The 18,750-nt window shown below is 42.0% G+C and overlaps 2 protein-coding genes across 7 annotated transcripts in view; both read right to left on the bottom strand.

Annotated features, from left to right (window-relative positions):
• Window positions 1–5,258, bottom strand: part of arhgap12b (Rho GTPase activating protein 12b) — a 69,175-nt gene extending 63,917 nt beyond the window's left edge. For 2 of the 6 annotated variants that reach the window (XM_085172093.1, XM_085172095.1), the window contains exons 1-2: window positions 5,071–5,258; window positions 6–755 (exon numbers count right to left, since the gene is read on the bottom strand). In XM_085172093.1, the coding sequence (XP_085028219.1) occupies window positions 6–680 (675 nt within the window). In that variant the 5' untranslated portion in view covers window positions 681–755; window positions 5,071–5,258. Of the gene's footprint in view, window positions 1–5; window positions 756–911; window positions 1,825–5,070 lie in introns of those variants that run through there. The other 4 variants (XM_085172097.1, XM_085172098.1, XM_085172096.1 and 1 more) reach the window with 3 other exon arrangements.
• Window positions 5,259–5,610: 352 nt separating this feature from the next.
• The window catches only part of LOC146510937 (kinesin-1 heavy chain-like), a 24,298-nt gene continuing 11,158 nt past the window's right edge, over window positions 5,611–18,750 (bottom strand). The window contains exons 15-26 of the mRNA XM_085172092.1: window positions 18,575–18,718; window positions 17,644–17,832; window positions 17,339–17,456; window positions 15,687–15,742; window positions 15,500–15,609; window positions 15,315–15,416; window positions 15,161–15,221; window positions 14,163–14,234; window positions 13,421–13,525; window positions 12,707–12,920; window positions 11,942–12,059; window positions 5,611–11,536 (exon numbers count right to left, since the gene is read on the bottom strand). Of these exons, the coding sequence (XP_085028218.1) occupies window positions 11,530–11,536; window positions 11,942–12,059; window positions 12,707–12,920; window positions 13,421–13,525; window positions 14,163–14,234; window positions 15,161–15,221; window positions 15,315–15,416; window positions 15,500–15,609; window positions 15,687–15,742; window positions 17,339–17,456; window positions 17,644–17,832; window positions 18,575–18,718 (1,296 nt within the window). The 3' untranslated portion in view covers window positions 5,611–11,529. The remainder of the gene's footprint in view (window positions 11,537–11,941; window positions 12,060–12,706; window positions 12,921–13,420; window positions 13,526–14,162; window positions 14,235–15,160; window positions 15,222–15,314; window positions 15,417–15,499; window positions 15,610–15,686; window positions 15,743–17,338; window positions 17,457–17,643; window positions 17,833–18,574; window positions 18,719–18,750) is intronic.

Below are 18,750 nucleotides of genomic sequence, written 5' to 3'. Positions count from 1 at the left end.
CTTACCTGCATGTGTTCTGTTGAGCTGCTGCTCAGCTCGTCTCCAGACTCTGAGTCGTTGCGGAGCTTGTTCAGCCCCTCTCCAGGCAACTCGCTCAGAGGTGACGTCTTGCTGCCATCCGGGCTTTTGTGGTTGTTCCCCGATTTTGATGTTGGTGAATCAGCCCGCGTCCGAGGCAATGTGGAATTGTTGGGGTGGTGGTGGTTGTTGTTATTGTGGAGAAGTACCAACTCAGCCACCAGCTTGCAGTGGTGGGGACTCCCCACGTTCTGGTTAGCATCCTTGGGCAGTGCAGGCGGCGTGACACGATCAGAGGATGGAGAGGGGGTGGAAGAAGGCGACGGGCGTCCGAAGCTGGACATTTCTGGCTGAGGTCTGTTGAGGTTCTCATTGGAGGCCCGGCAGATGTCCAAAACGGCGGGCTTGGCCCTCAAGGCAGGTTTCTGGGGGGGCATGAGCGCCCTGCGCACCTCCCTGACGTACTGTGCTGGCACATAAAATGCCTTTGCGCCTTCGTCCTTTCTCACCTGCCACCAGTCCTCGTTGGTCTTCTTCACCAGCATATAGCACTCTCCCTGCCGGATAGCCACCATCTTGTCTTTGGCCTTGTACTCGTAGTCATATTCCACCTCAATGTAGACCTGTCCCGGAGCGATAGGCAGCCCCTCTCTGTCAGCCATGTCTGTGGGAACAAGTGCTTGTATTCTGACCTCAGCTGATCAGCAATCTGGGCCTGCAGGGTTCCTCATATCTCACTGAGGAAGATGAGACAGAGGAGAACCATAAGTTGTTAATTTTTATTTTTTTTAAAGACTACAAAACTTTGAGCAAAGTTGAACACATCCAGTAAACAACACAAACCCTCTGCTATTTATATGGCATGGGTATCCACACCCCACTTTATTACTCACCTTATAACCACAACCACAAAGCACTACTGCTGAAACACGTTCACATTATGACACAATGTTACCCCAGTCAGACGTGCTCGGATGGTGAGTCAACCACAAGCAGGCAGTCAACACTGACTGGCCCTGATAACGGATACGACCACTAAGGATATCCAGCCTGGTAATCCGATCGTCCTCTGCTGAGCTAAAGGTGATGGCAACATGACCCCACACACTAATCTTAATGACTATAACGACACTGTGTGTTCCTTCAGTGGCTGCGCTTAAAAATAAAGTCGGCATCATTTTATTAGCTTCCTGTTATGCACTGTATAAAACCACTACCAGCCCATGGTAGCCTTTGTGTAGCTCTCAGGCACACAAGCAAGGCTGCACTTCAGTAAATGTGCTTCACTCATTTCATGTTATACTGTAATAGCAGCAGATCTTTTATTTTATTTTAACATTTCAACACTTTTGTTTTTAATCATCATTATAGATGAAGCCGGTGTCGTCAACATGGAGTGTTTTTAATGGCCATTAACATGCAGTTTTTTCAGGGTGTAAAGAGAAGTCCAATTGGGAGGAAGTTTATGGGAAAATCCACTTCCTTCTTCCTTGATCTATGGCCTCAATAAAACCTTTCCTCACGAGTTCATAGTTTCAGTCGATAATATGAAATATTACGAAATAGATTGTTATGTTTACTGTGTAAATTTTGGTCCCAATTAGTCTCCAGAAAGACAACAAATAATGTATAAAATAATTTTAGCTCGATTTCACATGTAAAGAGCCATTCATTTAGAAAACAGAAGCTATACAGTAGAGGTGGGAATCACCATACATCCCACGATACGATATTATCACAATACTTAACGCACGATACGATATTATTGCAATTTTTAAAATATTTTGCAATATTCAGATCCTGTACATAAAGGTAAACTTTATTAATATTCATTTTATCTAATATCAAAGTCTCACACTGAGTCTTTCTGTCATTTCAGTTTTATTGTTGACAAACTGAACGGTTTGTATTACAGTCTAGTCCAACTTAACTGAATCAACCATCTGGTACAATTATAGCTATTCTGAACTATGCAATTTATGAAAACTATGCAGCCCCTTCAGCAACTGAAGAATTTGAAAGTAAATTAAAACAAAATATAATTTTACATTAAATAAAAAAGTTTTAAACTTAATTAAAATAAAACATGTCTTAAATTAAAATAAGTAAACTGTCATGTTTATTGCTGCCATAAAAAAAGTTAAACACATTTGGACAGTGAAGGAATGTCAGGATTCTTGCTCAGAAAAAGGATCAACATGCTCTGAAGTCAGAGCACAAAAACCTTTTTTGTAACAAAATATCGATTTCTGCTGTCCCTGTATCGATACATTATTAGCAAACAAAATATCACGATACTACACAGTATCGATTTTTTCCCCCACCTCTACTATACAGCTTGAGATGTGCAATTTCAACATCCCTAAGTTCTTCCAAACTCATCGAGAGTGTCATTACATGGATATTACAATTTACAGATCACACTGGATCTAGAAAGTCATAAAACCTTCATTTAGAGATTTGTAAGGAAATAACAGTTTTCTGTTTTTCATGATCCAAACCATTTGTTTAGATTTTAAAAAATAATAATTTAAATTGACATGCATTTTTAATCCGATGTGTTGTAATGCTGGCATCATCGCACCAGGAATATCTCAGTATTTTATTTAAAAACTGTATCCTCTTGCAGGCTGGTTCTGGACCACATGATTGGCATCCCTGATATGAGTCCTGCTCTGCAGCTTTGGCATCATTACTCATTAATGCAGCTACAAGACACTGTGTGAAACCTCTTAAAAGCTTGAGGCGATCTCTTTGCTATATCATGTACACTCAGTGTGTGAGTCAGAAGACAGCTGGGCCCCACGCCATTCCTGTGCAGTTTGTTTTGGGACGAGACCTGTCATTGATCCATCGGATAGTATCCTTTCGTCAGTTAACCTAATATCTCCTCATATTGAATTCTTCTTCTTCTCCTGCCCCTGAAATACCAGCCGCAACGGACTGAAGTCTAGGCGGCAAAAGCAGCTGCTTTTAGTGAGGCGTGAGAACAAATCTACAAAGGGCCCCATCCTTACGTACAGAAATAGACAGCTACACCCAGAATAGATTTACAGTGGTAAGAGCCGTCTGGGCCAGAGTGGGAACCCATGAAAGATGTCCATAATGAGCTTTAATAGTGTCTGTTTCATCTGTTTCAACACTATGTTACAGTTGCATCAAGCCACAGCTTTCTGGGTGTGTGTCTCTGAAAGCAGCCCGGTCCAGGCTTGTCCCAGCACAACCTCCAACTGTAATGTCAAATTACACATGCATCAGCCTTTATGAATGACCGTCTCTTCAGGAACATGCGAGGGCAAGAATGCACCACTCAGACACAATCTACAGTTGACACCATGAGCAAAGCTGCCAAAGATGTAGTCACGCCTGTTAGAGCTTCCACATGATAACACCATTATCACCATAGTTTGCATGGCAGCCACTGTCCTGACTTCATCACAGGAAGCTAACACAGAGAGCAGTGAGTTTAAGCTCTTCGGTCCCTGATCGCGTAGGTAGTAGTATGCAAGGTTGTAACAGATAACTACTAGCAACTGAAGCTGAGGCACCTATCTGAAAGGCTCCCAAATATACCCAAGGAAAACCATTTCCCACACTGACCACAAAACCAAACGATTAAATCTGCCCTAATGGGAGCATAAACTGAGAGAAACTGGCTGAAGATCAAGCATGACATCACTAGCCTCGGAAGGGGCCCCCAGCTCCACTAGTCACTACTGTTAATAATTAAAAGCAACTTCTCAGCAAGAATGCAGCTGATATTTGGAGCTCCTCGTCTCTCCTTTCAACTGCTGTGGTTCTGGCAGAGGACTCGAGAGTAAATCTTGTTGGAAATAAATCCCCAGTACTGCACAGCAGGGTGTCACAGCACTGTGCAGCTTCACAGGAGCGCACTGGCCAACTTGTTGCTCAGCTCTTACAAAAAAAAAAAAAAGGGGGATGTTGTGCAAATACTGCCTGTCCCTGTCGATATGGACCTTGATAACCATAAACTCGCTGTGTTTCTTTTGTGGAGTTTTAAAAGGGGAGCCTGGTGGTTCGAAATCCTCAACCAGTGACAACAATCAGGTGACAGAAATAGGTCTCTGGTAAAACATTTTTAAAGATTCTTAACGAACATGTTTATGACTTGCACTGCTGCACACTGTTAACATGTTAAATCAGTGTCTCTCAGCTGGGTGGGTGCAGATGGAATAATATCAAGCTAGGCATCAGCAAGGAGATCACGACCAGAGCGTTTACCTGCATACATCTGCAGACAAGCCACTGTAGCAGCAGAAACACCCTGAGACCTGCACTGCCTTTGTCCCTATGCTTCACCCAAAGCAGATGTGTGGATGAGCAGCTTCCACTCCAACATGTGCTCCTGCTGCATTGCAATCCCATCTATGCGGGTTATTTGCTGCATATGTGGATGAGCATCAATGGGAAATAAACGCTGCTTCTCCCTGACACAGTACTGGAAAAGCCCCCTCTAAAGGCAAGCAGTCTATAAATTGTAGGGGGGGACTCAGAGCATGCCTGAGGGGGCAGGCGATGGTGAGGGGCGGTATAGGTGGGGGGTAGGGTCCCTTCCACACACACACACACACACACTGCAGTAACGCAACACAAAGGAGTTTAATCCATGTGAATTCATGACAAAGGGTCTCCGAATCGACATCACCAAGGATTCCCAGGAGCGAGGGGAGAGGAGGGCATGCCTGCCAAAGAAAGCCCCCTCCTCCTCTTTATGTCGCTCCCGGACCGGGACAAATAACCAAAAACACCGAGAGGAAATTAGCCCATCAACACGGAGTGATGCTATCACGTGGAACCTTTAATTACCCTCTCAGTAGAATATCAACAACGTTTCTTTAGTTTATTTTCCCACTAGCAGAAATTTTCGGGGTATTTTCGAGAAGCTTCATGCGTGGACAAAAGCACTGCAGGTTCACTCGAGTACGAACCACCGCGCGCTCTGCAACAGCGTGCCATAGCAACAAAGTAATTCCGACAGAAGCCAATAGCCTCGCGCTGACCATCGCGCCCCGCCAGGATAAAATCACTCACCTCGAGAAAAAAGAAACTCCCGCTTCGTCCCTCCGTGCTTCGTGCCGACCACAGAGGTACTCCGAGGGAACTTTTTTCTAACCTATTTCAGTCCCGCCTGCTCCGACTGAGTCCGCAGAAGACCTCAAGTCCTTCAGCCAGCCTGTTCGCAATCCGCCGCCTCTCCACAGGCTGTCAAGTTCCGAGCGGAAACAGCGCACATCCGGTCATAATTGCCAAAATAAATCTGCCTCCGTCAAATTCTCGCTATTGGAGACAATCACGATAACGATATCACCATAAGAGCCATATTTATATAATCATAATAAAAATAATAATATTATTAGTAACAGACAACTTTGCCTTTGGACTTTTCTATTTCTTGGAAAATGAATTAAGCTTGATGCAGTCACACAGGTGTGGGGCACTGACAGACTCTGTACCCACAAATGTACAAAACAATGGAAAAGAGTTTTATTAAAAAAAAATATCAAATGTGCATTATTTACACATTTTGGACGTTATTTAAAAAAACACGGTTATCAAATCAGCAACAGATAATTATATTTCAAATTCAAATTCAAATTCAAATTTTTATTTGTCACATACACAGTCATACACAGTACGATATGCAGTGAAATGCTTGGACAACTGCTCATGACCTAAAGAAAAAAAGAGAAGGCTATGAATAAGATAGGAAATAAATATGAAAATAAAAAAGGGTAAATTTAACCAGGAAGGAATAAAATAAAATAAAATATAAAAATTAAGTTAAGAATGAGATAACTGTACAACACAAATTAGAATGAAGGGTAAAGGGTCAATTTAACTGGGAAGAATAAGATAAAATATATAAATTAAAGTTGAAAATAAAATAACTGTACAGCAAAATACACAGTATAGAAATATATAAGAATGTATGAATAAATATAAATATAAATATATATATATATATATATATATATATACACACAATAACAGCAGCTGTACAAATATTAACTGGAAATGAAGAATATAATGTCCAGTGTTGTGCAATCCTCATTATATAGTGTCTTGTGCAGTGCAAATATGCTTAAAGTGGTTTAAGTGATGAAGTGAAAACAATGTCCAGAATGTCCAGTGTGTGTGTAAGAACTATATGTGTGGGTCAGTACTGTGTGGTGGTGTGATTGAGAGACCGTATCGCCTGCGGGAAGAAGCTCCTCCTCAGTCTCTCTGTGTTGGTCTTCAGGGAGCGGAATCGCTTTCCTGACCTCAACAGAGAGAACAGTCCGTTGTTGGGGTGGCTGAGGTCCTTCACGATCTTCCTGGCCTTGGTCCAGCACCGCCTGCTGTAGATTGAGTGCAGGTCAGGGAGCTCGGAGCGGATGGTGCGCTCAGCTGATCGCACAACCCTCTGTAGAGCTCGTCTGTCCTGCATGGTGCTGTTCCCGAACCAGGTTGAGATGTTTCCCGTCAGGATGCTCTCTATGGTGCAGGAGTAAAAGTTCCTGAGCACCTTGGGGGGCAGTCGGAAGTCTCTCAAGCGTCTGAGGTGGTAGAGACGCTGACAGGCCTTTTTCACCACGGTGTTGATGTGACAGGACCATGACAGGTCCTGCATGATGTGAACTCCGAGGTATTTGAAGCTGTCCACTCTCTCCACTGGGCACTCGTTGATGACGGGGGTCTGGTAGTTCCTCTCCTGCTTAGTGCTGAAGTCCACTATCAACTCCTTTGTCTTACTGACGTTTAGAAAAAGGAGTTGATATTTCTTGGTTAGTTTATTGTTTTATTCGTCTTATGCTACGGAAACTTTACAGGGAACTTTTGTTTTGAAGTTAATTTGCATCGTAAAGAACACCTTTTATTATATCGAATATATATTCTTGCTCACTAAAATTTATATCACAATACTCCGCAATACTAATTTTTCCAAGCATAACAATCTCCTCGCTGAACGGAGTTGTACTTGTCCTTGGACTGTGCTACTATATTATCATATTATACACATTTCATTTCAGAGGAAATCCTCACACGTAAACAGACATTTGTTTTGTTTTTTTAGGAAGCAAATTTTACTGTGTAAAAAAATAAATCCCTGGAGGCTTGGGGAGTTAATTGAATTGCGTTTATAATCCCACATGATGTGATAAAGTAATCAGCAAAATTTTCAGTTGAATAGTTTTTAGATTTTTGATGGACTTTTAGTTTCGTGAACAAACAAACTTGTTTCCGGTTTGAGTTCGCGTACTTTATTGCATCCTGTAGCAGTGGGGGCATTTAACACAGCAGTCGTCTGTCACTCCCACTTCGCCCGTCTGTCAACGCTGATAGACGGGTTTCAGAGCCTCGAGGTCTCCCTGGCCTCTCCCGGCCGAACACCCTGGGGGTCTTTGACTTTGTTCTGGTAAACTTGGGTTAGGTTGTAAATTTCCTTAAGGTAAAGGTCATGACAGTAAGATGAAATTATTTCCCTTCAGAACCAGGCTTTTAATTTTCACAGTCTTTAAATCGTGTAACATCACCAAACATACACACTGAGCTGAAATTTCTTTTGGTGATCAAAGAAGAGTGTTTTACCATCCAAGCAGGAACATGAATGATTTAGTGCCAGGAAGCAGGGAGGCTTCAGTGGAGTCACTCACCCAGACTTAGCCTCTGGCAAAAACACTACAACCATAGTATCGTAGAAAAATGTATGAATATGTGCATAAACAACTCTGTGTTAAAACACAACGTGTTGTTGTAAAGAGGAAATGACATTCCCGAGCACTGATTTCAGTACACATCAGTCGTGTTTAGAGTTTTTTTTGGCTGTTTTGCTCTTTTTTTTAACGTTTTGCTAGTGTGCTAGCTAGCAACTTACTAACTTGCTTTCAGTATTTATTTTCAGTATTAGTTAATTCAGACTTTTATCACTGAGGGCAACATTGCACTTTTTCATTGCGTATTGCTGTTCTTTTTGCTTTTGCTGTTTCTTAGAAGCCCAATCCTCCTTTTTTCCCAAGAGGTTTTTCCCTTTTCCCATGCTTCCACTGTAAATAATAGTGTGATCCAGATTAAGTCGGAATTTAAATTTTGGAATGCCAATTCAACTTGGATTTCCTACTCAGAGAGTCAGAGCAGCCCCACCAACCACAAGTTAGCAATCCAAGATGGCGGCCTTCAATATAAACAGTAGAAAACGAATCACGTTTTTTTCTCACTTTCCTGACTTTAAAGCTGGAACAGGCTAACTCGGGAGTGTCTGGAAAACAGCATGGGAATGCTTTCAGTGACTTGCCTTGGTTGAGTCAGGACACCATCCTGTGGTACAAGTTGGTATGACGCAAAAGAACAGCCAGGACCTTTTTCAGCTCCAGTTGATGTTGTTCCCGCTCAGTGCAAGATTGATTCTGTTGAGTTTTACTTACGCTTATATTATTTGTAAACAGAAATTATTCTTAAATTTTGTTAAGATAATGCTATAATAATTGTTGTTTTCAGCCTCAGTAACAACATACATAATCATGTGTATATGATTTTTAAAAGTCATCCCACAACAGAATCTTATCTTGTCAAAGTTTAGATCTCACTCAGATGTTAAACTGTTCAATGGTGCCTGAGTTGTGTCTCCAGCGCTAAACTGAAAGTAAAAAAAAACTTCCCAAAATACAGGAAACCAAGTGTCTGATGCTCAGACTTTTCTGAGGCAAGATTCCCCCCTAATGTGTTAGGTAGGGAATTTGTTTTTCTTGTATTTATTTTCCTACTCGTCTTCTGGCTGCTCTTTTTAAGGATCGCCACAGTGGATCATTTGCCTTCATGTCACCCTATCCCGAGCATGCTTCTCTGTCAAACCTCTGTTTGGCCCATGACATCCATGAATCTTTTCTGTGGTCTTCTTTTCCTCCTGTTTGGTTGTTTATTTTCATACCCTCTCATATTTTCTACATTAATCAGCTCATCAAAGTCCTCCTTTCACCTTTTCAACACTCGTCATATGTTAGCACATTTCCATCTCCATTCTTAATCACGCTGCACATACTCAATCTCTGTCTGCAGCCAATCACCACAAGTCCCTTTCTCCTTCCTCAGCATCCAGTCTCACATACAACTCAGTATAAGCTTTTTCCTTTGCTACCCCTCATTTTAATAGTTGCCCCCCCCCCCCCCAATATACTCCTGTGTAGTTTCTTCATCTCCTCAACTACCCCCCCCCCTCCATTGAGTTATCCCAATGGTACAGGAAATAAAGTCACCAAGCAAGATTTCAAATTAAAGTTTATTAATAATTATTAATATATAAATTTGAAAACTGCAGTGGAAGCTGAACCCAGCACTGTAGTAACAGAATGATTTAATAAAATGTTAAACGTTTAAGGGACAAAAAACTGCTGCTTCAGCATCATCGTTATTAGCTTATTAAGCTATCACACCAAAATATGACAGCGGTTCCAGATTGATTTTATTGAGGTATCTTTACAATAATAACAATTACACATAGGCAGATCATTCTCTGTTCTATAATGCTAGACACGGTCATGCTTTATGCTTATGCCATTTCTGCCCTCTGCTGTCTCCAGCAAAAGGTGCTGCAATGCAGCAGTGCAACTTCAGTGACATAAACTAAGACACAGTCGTGAAAAAGAAAGTTTTCACAGTAGTCTGTGCAGTCCAGTGAAAAACTCAGTACACCCCACAATTAAGTAGCTCGTATAACCTCCTTTAGCAGCATTAACTTGCAGTAATTGTTTTCTGTATAACTTTACATCATGTGAGAATTTTGGCCAACACAACTTTACATTGCTTCAGTTTGTTGAGTTTTGAACTGAATTTATGCATAAGGTCATTTCAATCAGGTTGAGGTCTGGACTGTCCTGGACTGTCACTGAACAACACCTTTTCTTTTTTTCAGCCATCCTGTTGGAAATTTGCTGCTGTGCTTGGGATCATTGTCCTGTTGCATGACCCAATTTCAGCCAAGCTTAAGCTGTTGGACAGATGGTCTCACACTTGGCTTCATCTACCCAGAGAAGTCATGCAGTTCCTTCAGATACAACTTTGCAAACCTAAATCATGCCACCATCTTCTTTTCCAATAGATTAGACTTTCTCCTGGCAACCTTTCCAAACAAGTCATACTTGTGCAGTCATTTCCTAATCATCCTGTCATGAACGTTAGCATTTAGCATGCTAACCGAGGCCTGTAAATTTGGAGACGTAGCTCTTGGCGTTTTTTTTGTTTTTCAGATTTTCCGTGTTCCGATTACTGTGGAACATTATTAAAATACATCCGAATGTTCCAGACTAGCAAACTGGCAAAACATCTGTTTCATAGAGGCGCTCACACTCGCTGATGATCTGTTAATCAAGTGCATTTGATTAGCAGCACCTGGCTACTATGTGCCCTCGTAAATCCTATGGGAACAGTAAGAGTGGACTGCACAGAGTCCTGTCAAAACTTCCTTTTTCCCATGAGTGTGGGGGGAACTAAAGTGGGGGTTTTTTTGCCTTCAAAAGTTTTTGTGACATCTGTGAACTGCGCATGTCACATTTTAACCAATCAATAAGTCAACAAACAGACGAAAGAATCAAGGCCTTCGTTCAGCCTTGTTTTCATCTCTGCTCTCATGCTGAGGTGGCCATCAAGGTCTGAGGCTACGTCCACACGTACCCGGGTATTTTTGAAAACGCAGATTTTTCTATGCGTTTGCACCTTTCGTCCACACGTAAACGGCGTTTTCGGTCACTGAAAACTGAGATTTTTTAAAAACTCCGGTCAGGGTGGATATTTTTGAAAACTCAGCTTTTGCATTTACGTGTGGACGAGAAAAACGCAGAAAACGCAGTGTCAAAGGTGTGCGCATTTTTTGACGTCACACTGTGCGCCACGTTATTGTTTTGGTGAAATGAATTTCTACAATACTATTACTGTTAATTGTACTCTCTGCAGTATTTAAATGCTTACATATACACACACAGTTACTGTCCCTCCACACATACAATTCGGTTCTGCTTCTATGCCCCAGCTTTGTTTACTTTTTCCCACTGAGGCTTCTAGACTTCTGATTGGCCAACATTTCTGCACGGTTAGGAATATATCGCCACCTGTTGCTTTGGCATGTTCCTAGCAGCGTTTTCCTTCATTTCTGCCTTTACGTGTGGAGGGGATTATTTTTTAAAACGAAGACGGAAAATCTCCGTTTTTAAAAATACCCGTGTATGTGTGGACGTAGTCTGATACTGTATGTACATGCATGTTGGCACAATGTAAAATATTATCTGTGCCTGGGAAAAGGAAACACACCAGCCTGTCATAATAAAAGCGGATTTTGCAGGACACTATTACACGTTATGAGTGCTTACAGAGCTTAAAAGAGCAGCTTTGCAGCTTATGCTGTGCTTATATACAGTAAATACACACTTAGACATTGGAAGAATAGTGCAACGATTCAGCTGATGGATGTCCATGTCAGTCTGCTTCTTTGGTTTTGTATCTGAGTGAGTATTAGTACCATCAGGGGCTGTGAGGGGGAGAAATTTTGACAACAATTAATAATGAAGTCCATAAACTTGTGGATAGATGCAAAAGAATGAATGAGAAAAGAAACATGAATCATCTTAGAGTTGATAAGTTGGTCATCACTGGCTTGTCATGTTTTTGTGTCCCCCTTTCTACAAGACTGAATTAATCAATTTTCAATATGATTAATTTATCTCTATCAACAGGATATGTATCAGAGGCTTTTAAGGCAGCTGTAATTGAGCCATTATTCAAAAAGCCTTTACCTGGCCCAGCTGTCTTAGCTAATTATAAACTGGGAGGCCATCTTCAGACAGAGGTTACTCAAAGTATTAGGATTAAGCAAACATAAATGCTAATTCATAAACCTGGGACTGCAGGGAAACAGGGTGCATGTTTTTCTTGCCTGTTATTGCCTCCTCCTCCCTTAATGCCGGTAGGGTGGTTGTTCTGGATGAGGTTGGACCTGTTGACACTGAAGTTTATGGGAGCCCCTGGCAGCTGACCAGGTCTGATAGGCTTGGCTGGATTGGACACAGCGAAACAATAACAATCATTTACAGAGGGAAGGTTAATGGCCCACTGATATTTAAAAAAAACAAAACAAAACACTAATTTCTTTCTGTTTGCGAATCACATGAGAACATTAATAAAATACTGATGTATATGCATAATTTTAGTGCTAAAACTAGGCGGCTGTTAGCCTAGCTTTATCACTTTAACGCTAAAGCTAGGCGGCTGTTAGCCTAGCTTTATCACTTTAGCGCTAAAGCTAGGCGGCTGTTAGCCTAGCTTTATCACTTTAACGCTAAAGCTAGGCGGCTGTTAGCCTAGCTTCATCACTTCAGCGCTAAAGCTAGGCGGCTGTTAGCCTAGCTTTATCACTTTAGTGCTAAAGCTAGGCGGCTACTATAATAATCATAGTGTTATATATATATATATTCCCTGGTCCCTAACTCTGCCTAGATTTGTTAGTCAATCTGGATGAAATTACTATATAATCTGCCCAGGGTACCAGGATTATCAACATCTATATAGCTTTTGAGAATTATTTTTATAATGTGTCATACCTGATCTCAAAACAAACAGCACGATTACGTCAAGCTTAGCTAACTGCTACCTTTTAGTCTGGTAAAAAGACGTCGCTTTTTAAAAGAGTGGTGCCACCTACCTATCTGTGCTGACCCTCTCCTGCCCATGTTTTTAGGCTTGGCGGCATCCTTAATGCGCTCCACCTCCTGTTGGTAGCGTTTACGATCATGGGCTGCATTCTCTTTGGCTTCCTTTAGGGCGGTCTCCAGGGCTTTGACCCGTTCAGCGGTGGCCCGCAGGCGCTTCTCCATCTTTGGGATTTCGCTGCGTAGGTCATTGTTGTCCCGTACCAGCTGTGGAATTTAAAACAGAAGAGAAAAAATAGAGCTTTTAACACTGAGATGCCAGTTTGAGTGGGAGACACTCGTCTCACTTTGTTTGCATCTATTTCTTTTTTCTTTTTTTTTTTTGTGTCCCGTTTGGATCCATCAGAATTATTTTCTTAAGGCCAAGAAAGTTGCCAAGCGGATTTATTTTACCAAGTGGATCATCATGGCCTTGCCATATTGGTCCATTTGATTGACCTTTATTATAATTATGAATTTATTTTATTTTCAGTTGCTACAAACGGGACAGACATGACTGGGGGATAGGACAGGGAGAAAGAATGAAAGAAAGAGAGGGAGAGAAAGAAAACCAGAGGGGAGAAGAGACGGTGAGAAAGGGGGGAAGAAAGAAAGAAAAACAAACAAAAACACCTGGATCACCTGTATGGAGAAAAAACAGAAGAGAAAGCAAACAAAAAAAGAGCAACATAATAAACACAGCACCATCACATTGCATCTATTTCTACCTGCTTGTGAACTCTGGTTAGCTGCTCCAGGTTGTTCTCCAGGAAGCTGATCTTTTGCTTCTGGGCAGCACTGCTCTCTGTGTCCTCTGAGTTCATCTGAGCATTCTGTCCAAGCACAGCAAACAACTTTGTTATCTATGTAATTTATTTTGTTGCTTTCAGTTTTTCAAATCAGTGTCAAAGTGAAAAATAATTCTGTAACCAAAGAGCCCTGATCCAGAGAATCCCATCTGTGTCTAAATGTGGTGATAAGTAGCAGTTTTTGGATGAGTACAGCAGCGTAATATATTCTCTGCGTGCTCCAGGAAAGCCTGCTCTGCCTTTGTCTATCTCATCAAACTTCCGCTGGAAGGCAGGAGACGAGCAGCACTGAGGGCCCAGGTCCCTAAATTACAGCTGCTACCTTTGAAGAATCAGATGGCCTACTTACTGCAGACACTTTCTGTTGTGTTCCCTGGATTCAATTAAAATTTCATTAAGGATGCAGATTTAATGGGAGTGTTGCCGGCGCATGAGCGAAATATGGAGCTGTTTGACTCACTCCAGGTAAACGTCGTGGTCGAGGCAAGAAGAGGTCGTGTGATATTGTGTAAGACAGGAGTTTTAACAGATGACAAATCAGATCACAAGATGGCGATTACTGTGATGATCCACCATGGCAACATTCAGGGAATGGGAGGTTACATATCTGCTCCGAGAGCTGAAATGTGTTCCATCACAGAAACACTTTGAGAACTTGTACCTTTTTTAATCTTGTGGATAAGTCTTGGACAAAGAGCCTTCTCAGGTTGTGAAGTGTCTGCAGCTCCCGTGCCTAACACAAGACAAGAAAGACAGGTTTGCAAAGAATAACGGTGACAAGAAATCGCTCTCCAAACTCATGTCACAATGTATCATTTGCTGCTGCTGGCAACAAATCTGGGTTATATCTGGGCTAGTGAGCCATATAAATAATATTGAGGCTGTACTGAGATGTCACATCGTGTCAGTTCATACCTAATTATTGCACCCAAAAAGTACATCTTTGAGCACCACTACTCTTTGTGCAAAAATACATGCATGTGGCAGGAGGTCACATGATTAAAGCTGATTAAAGGAAACTAATTACGCCAATTTCACTAGAAAGGCTTTCCATAATCCATCAAATCCATCCATCTATCCATTCATCCACCCACCCATAGACACCCATTCATACTCACATTGACACCAGAAGTGACCATATTTGCTAATGCTAGCTGAATGTTAAAAATGTTACGGTTTTTCCTCTTACCTCTGTTGTATTGGAGGAGACGGAAATCTCCATAGCAAATGGCCAGTATTTGTATAGCGCTTTACTAGTCCCTAAGGACCCCAAAGCACTTTACACATTCAGTCATCCACCCATTCACACACACATTCACACACTGGTGATGGCAAGCTACATTGTAGCCACAGCCATCCTGGGGCGAACTGACAGAGGCGAGGCTGCTGGACACTGGCGCCACCGGGCCCTCTGACCACCACCAGTAGGCAACGGGTGAAGTGCCTCTCCCAAGGACACAACGACCGAGACTGTCCGAAGGTTGCCGGCTCAAACCGGCAACCTTCCGATTAAAAGGCAAACTCCCAACTCTTGAGCAGCAGCAAGCAGCCCAGCAACATACCATTGCTAACAGCTACTTACATAAGAGGTTTCTTGTGTAGTGGGTGAACTCATTTTCTAAGCAAATACAGATTTCAAAACTTGTGGCAATAACTGACCACAGTTTCCTCCAGTCCCTTCAGGTCCTGTCTGGCCTGCTCCCTCCTGTCCTGCTGCACCCTGCAGCACATGAAACAAGCGTTAATAAGACTGGAAAACAGTTCTGCTAAACAAGTTTGCATTTTCCTGTTAAATAAACGCGAGAGATGTTACGTGAGCTCTTCCAGCTGGCGGCTCTTTTCCTGGTCAGCAGCCTTGAGCTTCTCATGCTCCACTCTGAGCCTCTCCTGCTCCAGCATGATCTGCTGGTTCAGACTGCACAGAGGTCAGGGATAAAATCAGCCGAGTCATGTAAGTTTCGCTCAAAGAGACAAGCGTTAGGTGATGTGGTGTCTTACTCCTGCAGCTCAGTGATAAGCTTCTCCTTGGCGTCAAGCTCATCTCTCAGGCTGCTGATCTGCCTATGATGGGCCTCTCTGTGAGTCTGGATCTGCTTCTCCACAGCTTCCTGAAGAAAAAAAACAGCCAGTCACTGCATGAGATGAGGTGGGCAATTAAAAGCACACTTTGTACGTGTTACAGTACCTTGACTTCATTTGCAGACTGGATCTCGTTCTCTTTCTCCATGGCATTAACCTTCTCTGGAAGGAGAAGAAATGATCCATGTTATTGGGAACAACTGGGATATAACAATGGATCTTCTTTAGTTTCTTATGGCACAAACAAGTACAAACAGTATTTTTCTTAAGCTTGCCACGTCATGTAAACCCTTTTCATAGTTTACTGGAAACAAGATTTAAAGGAGAAACAGGTATTACTTGACATGACTTTCAGGGAAATCCATAAACACAGATACTTCGTTCAACGTTCAATGCTAATAATCAATACTTATGACTTATTCAAGTTTAGTTTTACAAATTCAGGTTTAAAACAATAAAAATGTCATGGTCCCTGGATCTTGGACCCAGGATTTTAAGTTTCTTTATGGTTTTAAGGATACCTTTAAGTTTGCCATTTATTATATTCTCAGTTTATAGGATTCTAGTTCACCTTCTTGCTTATTAAATCTATATCTTTTGTGATCCCTTTGTTCCCCCAGTGATGTTCCCGTGTCTGTCTAGTCTTTCTATGTTCTGTCTCCGTGTTTAATCTTCTATCCCTGTGTTAGTTTGGCATGTCATAGTCTGGGTCTCAGTGTGTATGCTTGTTCCTGTTTTATTGTGATAGTCTTGTGTCAAGTTTAACTTCCCTTGTCTTGTTATTCCTGATTTGTTCCCACTTTGTTTCCCATCTGTTTCCTCTCCCTTCATTACCTGCTGTGTATCAATTGTCTGAGTTTCCCCCTTGTTCTTTGTCACATTGTCCCTCTTGCCGTGGGCCCCTGTGAATCCCATGTTTCCAAAGAGATTTTCCTAGTTAATAAGTTCTATTATTATTCTGTACCTTGGTTCCTGTGAAGCCACCAGTAAAACTACTGTTAAGATTGAGTTCTGTTCTCTGTGTCCTGTATTTGGGACCTGCCTGCTGCACTGCGATGCACAATAAAAAATGTATCCAAATATTTTTCACATGTGAGTTGTCACAAAGAATTAAGACAGCTCTAAAGGCAAAATGGGCCCAATCCAGTACTAGCAAGGTGCACCTAATGAAGTGGCTGGTGCATATAATAAATACATTTTTAAAGAAATGTGGATTTTACCCTATCTGACTGGTCAATAGCCCTAAAACACCAGAGAAGATTAAATCGTTTTATTCAGGGTTTATTCAGACTTTACTTTTTAAAATCAGTGTGTGAGACTTTGTTTTAAGGTCACCATTGCACCACTGTACCCACTTGCTTTAGCTTTTATGTCCTAAAACATTTGAGTCACTGTAGAGCAGGGGTGGGCAATCTCAGTCCACGAGGGCCGGTGTCCCTGCAGGTTTTAGATCTCACCTTGGGTTAACACACCTGAATCACATGATTAGTTCATTACCAGGCCTCTGGAGAACTTCAGCACATGTTGAGGAGCTAATTTAGCCATTTAAATCAGCTGTGTTGGTTCGAGGACACATCTAAAACCTGCAGGGACACCGGCCCTCGAGGACTGAGATTGCCCACCCCTGCTATACAGACAACTATTAGTTAGTTTAAGGACCTCTTACAGCAGTTTCACTGCCTTCTCCACAACACACCTTTAGCCAAACAGGGCTCCTTGTGCAAAAACAGAATGGAGAGCAGAGAGTGTGTTGCTCACCCTGGGCCCTGGTTCTGACTATTTCCTCACTGAGAGAGTCCACATTCTCTTCCAGCTGTCTTTTCTTCTGCTCCACATTCTGGAGGGACTCTGTCAGGGACTTGATTTTGGCTTCTTGCTAAACAACGACAGGCCAACGAAAGACATGAAAAGGACTCATACAAATTAAATGACAGTTCTTTTATTGCAGACCCAATTGTTAGGCCCTATTGTTATTGATATAGAACCACATAATCTGACATCTTAACTATATGTCACTATGGCGACAGCATCTGAGATGGCAGCAGTTGTTAAGCAGCTGTTACCTGGGAGATGCGGAGCTGACAGGCAGTCAGGTCGCTCTCAGTCTCGTCCAGCTTCTGGGTGGTCTCGGTCTGTGTGCTCTCCAGCAGCTTGCTGCGCTTCACCATGGTCTTCACCTCTGACTTCATCTTGCTGATGTAGAGACGGGCCACAGTGAACTCTTCGTCAATGAGACCGCTGCTCTCTTGTTGCTGAGGACGTGAGAGAACATTACGTAGGTCAAAGACACATCAGACTCAGTCCCACACAGACCATCTATGGAGTTTAAAATAGATTAGGAGTTTATCAGAATTTCTTGAAGAGCATGCAGTTGGAGATACACTGGAAACCAGTGGAAACAAACCAAGTTGCTCACAGTTCCTATTAAAACTAGACAACAAGCTGATTGACTGTCGTCTGATCATATAATATGCAGAACATTTGTCTGCTGAAGCGTTTTCTTTGAGCATCTTTGTGCTTTTACCAGTTTTACATTTGAATCAATCAATTTCACACTGTTGGTTCAACCACATCTATTTTACCAATTTTTTAAGGACTATTGAAAGTCATTATCTGCAGAAATTCAACACTCATAGTTTACTTTCTATTTCTTATTTTTCAAGATTGGGGGCTTTTCTTTTTTTGTGATAATAAAGGTTGATTTGAAGTTCTACTTTGGCTGGAACTTGATCAAGGTTCATGTTCTACATTTTCTGACTGAATCCACTAAATAAATTGAATGAGAGATACACCCACAGTGGAATTAAGTGCTTGCAACCAGCCTATGCAAAACCATCCTCATTTTCAGCAAGGATCACCTGAATACCTGATGATGTTGATAGTTCTTAGACCACAAGTTGTTAGCTTGTGGTCTAAAGCACTGTTATCTCATAGTTTTAACCCAAATGTCACTTTTCTGAATATGAAACAGTGTATCAGAGCCAAACTGGGAACCTTGATGTCATTGCTTCCCACAGCGATGCCTATCTCAGCCAGGTCTTTGAGTAATGATGACATCATCTCAGTGACCCTCTTTTTCTGGTGGTTGGTCATCTCCTTCAATTTCTGAAGCTCTGAGTCAATGGAGGCCAAGGAGCTCTAGTGTGGACGATAACACACATCACAAAGCA

Source organism: Neolamprologus multifasciatus, chromosome 9 (genome assembly GCF_963576455.1).
Source record: "Neolamprologus multifasciatus chromosome 9, fNeoMul1.2, whole genome shotgun sequence".
Lineage (NCBI taxonomy): Eukaryota > Metazoa > Chordata > Actinopteri > Cichliformes > Cichlidae > Neolamprologus > Neolamprologus multifasciatus.
This window is presented reverse-complemented; position numbering and strand designations above follow the sequence as displayed.